This window comes from Heterocephalus glaber, unplaced genomic scaffold, assembly GCF_053883595.1.
Source record: "Heterocephalus glaber isolate CG9 unplaced genomic scaffold, H.glaber_assembly_v1.0 deba00001428, whole genome shotgun sequence".
In the NCBI taxonomy this organism is placed as follows: Eukaryota; Metazoa; Chordata; class Mammalia; order Rodentia; family Bathyergidae; genus Heterocephalus; species Heterocephalus glaber.
The window spans coordinates 29,736,356-29,744,521 of NW_028258293.1; the positions used below are offsets into that span (position 1 = coordinate 29,736,356).

An 8,166-nucleotide genomic window follows, 5' to 3' on the forward strand; every position below is an offset into this window, starting at 1 on the left:
CCTGCCGGGGTAGTAGTGACCCCGCTGTGCCTAATGGAATTGGGGTCCAAGAGCAGGTGGCCAGAGCCTGGGGATTTTCCAGTCTCTTTCCCACAGCATATCCCCTTTCCCTGATCACAGGAATGAGGAAGAGGCTGAAAAATGAGTAACTTTCTCAGTTCACCCGAATCCCTGCCTCCTCCTGTAGGGGCAACTCTAAAGTCTCCCCCTCCTCAAAAAGAAAAACATTCTCCTGGGTAAAGACCCACCTGCCCGCTCGCCCCAGCCGCCCCGCCCCACACGTGCCACCGAGGGAGAAGGAAACCAGCCTAAACTCGGGGAATGGGGAGAAGGGGAGAAACCAAGTGAGCCTCACAGAGCCAAACTTCTCAGCAGCCCGGGGGCTGGTCAGGGGAAGCGAGAGCTCCCAACTATTCTCGGGAGCCTCCCACCCCGCCTCCCTCGGCGAGGAGGGCTCGGAGACTCCGCTGAGGGCGGAGGAGGAGGCCGGGCGGCGGGGAGGGGGGAGGCAAACCCTGCCCACTCGGCTCGGAGCCTGGAACGGCCGCAGAAGTCGGAGGGCCGGTGCGCTGGGCGAGGAGGGCACCAGGGTCGGGGGGCTCTGCTCCCCGCCTGACCCCACTCGTCCCCAGCTAGCAAAGTGAAGGCTCCTCGGACTTTAGAGCCAGCAGACAGACTGAGACTGCCGGCCACTCCGGGTCAAGGACTTGCCCCACCCGCGCCTCCCACCAGGGGCTCCCAACTCACTGGTGAGCGCGGTTGCCCGGGAGCTGGATGCGGGGGCGGCCGCGATGGCCCCGCGCGCGGGACGGCCGGGGCTCCGGGGGCCGCTGCTGCCGGGGCTGCTGCTCGCGGCGGCAGCGCTGAGCCGGCCCGCCGCGCCCTGTCCCTTCCAGTGCTACTGCTTCGGCAGCCCCAAGCTGCTGTTGCGCTGCGCGTCGGGCGCCGAGCTCCGGCAGCCGCCACGGGACGTGCCGCCCGACGCGCGCAACCTCACCATCGTGGGCGCCAACCTGACGGTGCTGCACGCGGCCGCCTTCGCCGACGGGGACGCGGACGGAGAGCAGGCGGCGGCGCCTGGGGTGCGCCTGCCGTTCCTCACCGCGCTGCGCCTCACGCACAACAACATCGAGGTGGTGGAGGACGGCGCCTTCGATGGGCTGCCCAGCCTGGCGGCGCTCGACCTGAGCCACAACCCGCTGCACGCCCTGGGCGGCGGCGCCTTCCGCGGGCTGCCCGCGCTGCGCTCGCTGCAGCTCAACCACGCGCTGGCGCGGGTTGGCCCCGCGCTCCTGGACGCGCTGGACGCCGCGCTCACTCCGCTGGCCGAGCTGCGCCTCCTGGGCCTGGCGGGCAACGCGCTGAGCCGCCTGCCGCCCGCCGCGTTGCGCCTGCCGCGCCTGGAGCAGCTGGACGCGCACTTTAACGCACTGGCCGGCTTGGGCCCCGACGAGCTGCGCGCTCTGGAGCGCGATGGAGACCCGCCCGGGCCGCGCCTGCTGCTCGCCGACAACCCCCTGCGCTGCGGTTGCGCCGCGCGCCCCCTGCTGGCCTGGCTGCGCAACGCCACGGAGCGCGTACCCGATGCGCGCCGCCTGCGCTGCGCCGCCCCACGGGCACTACTGGACCGGCCTCTGCTGGACCTGGACGAGGAGCGGGTGCGCTGCGCAGACGGCGACCTCGACGGGCGTGGAGAAGAGGCGGATACCGCTGGCCCGGAGCTGGAAGCCTCCTACGTCTTCTTCGGGCTGGTGCTGGCGCTTATCGGCCTCATCTTCCTCATGGTGCTCTACCTAAACCGCCGCGGCATCCAGCGCTGGATGCGCAACTTGCGCGAGGCATGCAGGGACCAGATGGAGGGCTACCACTACCGCTACGAGCAGGATGCCGACCCGCGCCGAGCGCCCGCCCCGGCCGCCCCCGCCGGCTCCCGCGCCACGTCCCCAGGCTCGGGCCTTTGAGCTTCGCCCGCTGGAGATCGGGGGCTGCCCTGCCAGCTGATGACCTTACTGAGGCCCGGGCCTGAAGCCGTGGAATGAAACACTCGCGAGCGTGGAGCTCCAGGACCAGCCCCAGACCAGCCCCAGACCTTTGGACGGTAGTGTTCCTCCCACTCAGAGGCTCCAAGCTGTACCTCCTTCCTCAGAGTCACCCCATCTGATTCCAGAAACTGCCCCTGCCCATCTCTGAAAGCCCACTCGCCCTTCCCGGAGTCGCCCAGAGACCCTGTCTTTTCATTCGAAAACTCCGAGACAGCTGCCACCACTCTGCTTTAAGCCTGGCCGACCGCCTATGCTGCCTATCTGCAGCTGAAAGCCTTCAGTCCCTCTCCCCAGGGCTCAGAGGCTTCACGTCCCAGTCTGGTCTCAGAAGCAGAGCACCCCCATCAGAAGGTCTTTGTAGACTTTGAGCCCTTTGCCCTGCCCCAGAGCTCAGAGCCCTCCTTCCTGCATGGAGATCTACATCTTGGGGCCCTGAGGGTTGGCATCGTCCCCCACCCTGAAGGTGTATTTCACACCCCAGCAAAAAGCTCGGCCCCCTCTTTTCTGTGGCTTCAATCCCAGTCTGCCTCTCCCCTTCGAAGGAGGAGCACACCCTTTGCTAGCCTTAGTGTGGATTCCATCCTCAGTCTTCCCCACCAATGCTCCTACCCGCCCCCCCCCCATGCTATCTGCTTGCCCCTAACCTCAAACTCTCCACTCATCCATCTGGGTTTCATTCCCCTGCCTGAGTTTTAGGCTCTCATTCGCCCCACATCCATCACTTGTGCTTGTACCCACCTGTCATTCCCCTGCCTCAGTCCAGTGAGGGATCCATCTCTGGGATGTGTCACCCTCTTCCCTCCCAGGACGAGCTGTCCAGTCCCACGGGACACATACAGACGGCAGCACCTCAGTGTGCAAGGGGATGGTGTGGTGGGGCCTCGGCCAGGGTCACTGGCCCTTGGTGGCCTGAGTTGTAGGGCAGGGGCTGGGAGCTGCTGCCTACCCATGTCTCCACGCTCTCCCCTGGCCATTGTCCTGGGGACTCCTTGCCACTACATCCACACCCCAGCCCATATGCCTCTGGAAAAGGATGGGGGTCTCACCTCCTGTCTCAGGCACAAACCCTCCTATTCAGGGTCAGAGCCTCAGCGCCCTGCCTTCTGCATGATCCCAAAGCACAATTGGTGAGTGGGGATGGGGCTGCCCTCCCTGACTCCCACCCCTAGGTCAGGCAGAACAGCTGGCCTGTGCTGCCTCTGCACACAGGATGTCTCCCTCCTTTACTGTATCAGCTTGAGGCCTGCCTTCCCAGTCCTCACCCAAGAAATCTGGACCTCCCTTGGGCAGTTTTCTATAAAGTCTGCAATAATCTCGGATACACGTCTCTTGTAAGTGGTGCCATGTCGTTCCTGCTCACTTTGGAACATTGATGGGGGGGTGCCATAGAGAGGGCCTTTGGGGCCTCTCGAGGTGGGACAGTGAACCTCGATGTGGGCCCTGAGCGTGTTGGAGAAGTGAGCTCTGATTGTACAGAGCAGGATTGAAGCTAGATGTGTAGAAGGACTTCCCATTGGGATAACTTTGCTGTCCAAGCAAGTCGGCCATTAGCTCTGAGGTGGGGTTAGCCACAGCCAGGACGGGATCCGAAGCTTTGCTACATCCTCTTCCTCTTCCATTTCTCCTTCCTCGGGGTGGGATTGGAAGGTGGAAGGGAATGTAGGCCTCAGGTGCAGCTGTGGGGAGGAGATCCAGCTACAGAGTACGAGAGGCAGTTAATGCAGACAGAGAGGAAGAGGGGTCGTGTGCTGCTCTGGGTCATCCCGGTGGGTTTCTTGGCTATTAGGGCAGGGGCTGCACATTGGGCACTTGAGAGGCTGAAGGCAGCAGCAGCCTCGATCTGGGGGCAAAATGGCCCCTGGAGCAAGGGGACAGGTGGCTCCAGACCAGTATGGCCAGCCAGGGTGGGGGCTTATTTCCTGTCTCAAGGTCCCCAGACTGAGTTATTTTGCATTCAAGGTCACAGGGCACCTGAACCATGGGGTAGAAATCCAGGTTCTGGCATTTTAACCTCTCAGGGCCACACGACTTTAGAACGGATGCCTCCTGAACATTGCAGAGGACCTCAGTGATGTGAAAAGTCCCCAGAGCTATCTCAAGAAGCACGCTCTCACCGTGGGGAGCTCTCTCCTTCTCCTTCTGAGACCTTTCATCTCAGTGCTGGAGGAGTCTGCTGGGACTCCCTGACAGCTCCAGCTCAACCTGGGAGCCAGAAGCGTGCCGCATCCCAGGCCAGCCCTGCACAGTCAGAGCCAGTGCATGAGTCTCCTTGTCTTCTCTCAGAAACTCCACCCTTATTCCAGTCACTCCTCATGAGAAGGAATTAAATACTCTAGAGCATTCCCATCTGTCAGTGACCTTCAAAGGTGTCCTGACAGTTCCCTACGACAGTGGTGGCAAACCTATCGCACAGAGCCCTCTGTCGGCATGCGAGCCAAGCCCCAACATCACCCCAGCAACTGAGAATCAGATAACAGTGCACGGAGGGGCAGTGTTGATACTTTTCAATAAATAAGTGGGTTTGGAGTTGCAGTTTGGGCCCTCGGTCTCTAAAAGGCCCACCATCACTGCCGTGGACAAAATAGTGATGGTCTCTCTCACAGATTAGAGAACTGTGTCTCTAACAGATAACCTCCTCCATAGCACAGTGTGCCCTCTGGTAATGTAGCCTACGACTGCAATAAATCCTAACCAAAAAAAAAAAGCTATTAGCTGTGGATTTGTTGTCAGCAAAAAGAAATCTTAGAGGCTTTTATGTAAGAGTCATTACAGTATTCTACTAAGTACTAAGAGCTTAGTTTGGTTGAACTACTAAGGATCATTAGTTACCAAAAGTTAACTGAGTGTCTGATATATGCCAGTTGATGTCTAAACTTAATGCCGTTCACTGATCTCCGTTAAAAGTTGTCTCTGATCTGCCACCCTCTTTGCAATCTGTTAGTGGCCTTTGGCTTTATGGGATTATTAATAGGGTCCCAGGGCCTCCAGCTTTGCCTCCTCTGCAAGTCTTGCCATTCACTCAGCCTTTACTAATTGCAACTCTCCAGCCATAGGGAAGCCACTGATCGAGGGAAGGAATCACTTTTAATTAGGGTCTGGGGAAAAGAAATCCGAGGAAGCAACTCAGAGTAAGGGCCCAACCGAGCCTAAGGAAACTTCTCAGAGGCAGTCACATTTGAGTTGAATTTTGAAGAACAAATAGGAGTTTGCAGAACAGAGAAAGATCAAAAAAATCAACTTATACAAAGGCTCAGAGGCAGGAAGATCTTGTCAGTTTGAAGACTGGAGAAGATGAGCAATGGCTGAGAGTAAGTAGAAAGCTGTATGTGTACGTGTGCAGCCAGGACCTGCATTCTCCACTGGGATGCACCAGGAGGAGCCGGAAGTGGAGGTGTGTGATGTGGAGCAGAGGAACTGACTGTGCCTCTTGCTTATGGAGCCTAATTGGTCTTTTCTTCTGCCCGCCCTTCTGGGCCTTAGAGAGACAGAGGAATCAGATATACCATGCCCATGGGAGGCCAGAGAGACATTGCAAGAAGAGGTGAGGTAGGGGGTCCAGCAGAACCTGCCCGATTCCCTGGTACCACCCACTCCCTCTCTTGGAGGCTTCTGGAAAGAGTGTGAGCAGAGGCCTGAGGACTTCACTGACCAAGTAACAGAGGGGAAGAACTATCCCCAGAATGTGCCTTTAAAGATGCCTACAGTAGAGAGTGGGAGAGGGAGAGAGGAAGAGGGTGGCATGACTGTCCGTGCAGTAGACTTGAAACCAGCTGAGCACTTGGAGGAGCATGACAGACAGCCTGGGTTCTGTGACCCTGTGGCAGCATGAAATTGCCCTTCCAAAACATCTCCTGCAGAAGGCCTTTTGCTCCCACCACCCCTCACTTACCCATGCATGCTCTTCAACCTGAAGTGGCTCCCGGAGGGCACTGCTGGAGTGTGGGACTGGGTGTGAGTCTGAACTCAGCACCCAACTTGCCCTATCCCATGGTCCTTAGTCAGAAATACCAGGTGAGACCCTGCTGTGTGCTGGGTGTTGGGGAACATGGCCAAGCTGCCTCCTTCCTTTCTGGTGACCTTGGACACCCTGCCTCTCTCTGGCTCTAGGTTCTTCTGTCCAGGCTGAGGTACACTTGTGACATCTGGAGGCATGGCCTGCTCTTGCTGAAGCCCACCTCCTTCGTTAAGCCTCCGCCTGACAGACTCCTGGCCCTAATTTATGGGCATGGCCTTTCCCCGGCTGGGAGAAGTGACAGGGCAGTTAATATTCCCGTGGTGATGCACTCAGCTTCAGAATCCCCTCCTCCACCCACCCCTGCCCCTCTGCCCTCAGCAGTGCCTCCAGACCATTGTCCAGGAGGTAGCCAGCCCTATGCAGACTCACCCTTTCTTGGCTGGGTGGAGAAACTGAGGCTCAGAGGGCACAGGAGCCCATCCAGGCCATACAGATTGTCAGGAGCAGATCCAGGGCCAAGGATGCCCCCAGGATTGTCCCTGCACTGCCCTGGGTCTGAGTCCCTCATAGAGCCACCCCCTTTCTAACTTAGTATCTTCTCCCTGGGGTCACTGCATGCAGCAGCCCAACCAAAGCCACTGTAGCCTGGAAAGGAAAACAGTGAACAATGGAGAGCTGGGGAGGATTCCCACCATCCGAAGTAGTCCCCACTGGGTCTCAAAAGTCCCACTCCAGCCTCCTGTAGGCAGCAGCCTTGCTGGGAGTCAAGTGGCCCTTCCCTGAGAGGAGAAAGGGACTCTAAACTCTCAGGTATTTGGGATTCAGCCCGTTCCTCTGAAGTCTCTGCTGTCTCCCAAGCACTTGCTAAACACAGGGCTCATGTGGATGAACTAAATCTGCCTCTTGTCCTCAGTCAAGATAGTTTCCAATCAGGGTACCTGTGATCAGAAACACAGGGTCCAGATGGGTTTCTAAGGTGACCACCCAAACTGGCAAACTTTGGCATGAAAAGGGGCCATTATTAATAATTTTGTGGGACCCTGTCGTGGTGGTGCATGCCTGTAATCCCAGCACTCTGGAAGGCTGAGGCAGGAGGATTGCCATGAGTTTGAAGTCAGCCTGGGCTACATAATTCAAGGCCAGCCTGAACTACGTAGCAAGATCCTGTCTCAATAAATAAATAAATAAATAAATAAATAAATAAATAAATAAGGGCTGGGGTTAGAGCACAGTGCACAGGTTCCTGGGTTCAACCCACAGTACTACAAATCAATCAGTCAATCAATAAAATAATAATTCCACAAGGACAAGAATAAACTTGAACAGTCCAGGCTGATGGGCCAGACTCCAGTGACTTTTGACAAGACCTAGAAAGGGGAAATACAATGTGCTAGGCAGCCAACCACGACTTGCCAGCCTCCCAGCACTAAGTGACTAACATACTCCCTTCCTTGAACCTGGTCTCCAACCACACTGCACTACTCAGATCTCAGGAATTGCCCAGTAGTTTTGTGCCCTGTGCCTTCACTCAGATGGCTCCCTCTTCCCACCATAGAGAGCATTCAGGAGCCCCAGGGCCCCTCGGCTTTCCTGGTCTCGCCCCTTCTCCAATTGCTCTGCCACTCAGACCTTTATCTGCACTTCCCCCCTCCCAGGATGGGGCTGGGCTTTGTTCACTTTTAGGTGCACAAGAGATTTATGAGACTCCCTTTGGCCCTGCCCCACCTGACAGAAATACAAAATACAGGGAAAGAGACATTGCACAGAGGGCACTGTGACCTTTCTGTCTGCAGACGCGTGCTTCTTTTGATCCCTACATCCTGCCGCTTCATTAACTGAGGTTGCGATGATACAAGATGCATGGGTGGGCTACTCCTCCTCACTGTTCGCAGAGTACATAAAGAAAATGCAGTTTTAGAATATGAGATCTTTCAAAACATAATTTAGTCTTAGCTTCTTCGCTTCAGCTTTTAAATAAGATTATAGCTTTCTGACCCTCCGGTGGAATACTTGTCCAGGGTCCTGCCTGGGAAGCTCCTGCCACTGGTTTATGGTCTGCGCCGCAGGGAGCTACAGCGACATCTGTCGGGAGATCCGTGTCGCAGCCAAGTCAGCCTCAACTTTTCTTTACATGCGTACGCCATCTACTGGTGGATGTGGGGAAGTTCC

General features: G+C 57.2%; 1 protein-coding gene across 1 annotated transcript; it reads left to right on the forward strand.

The window, feature by feature from the left end:
• The first annotated feature begins 296 nt into the window (after window positions 1-296).
• Window positions 297-3,361, forward strand: Tpbgl (trophoblast glycoprotein like). Its single transcript, XM_004863232.3, has one exon. It carries the CDS (start codon window positions 792-794, stop codon window positions 1,959-1,961), a length of 1,170 nt encoding a protein of 389 aa, XP_004863289.1. The 5' UTR covers window positions 297-791; the 3' UTR covers window positions 1,962-3,361.
• The last annotated feature ends 4,805 nt before the right edge of the window (window positions 3,362-8,166 follow it).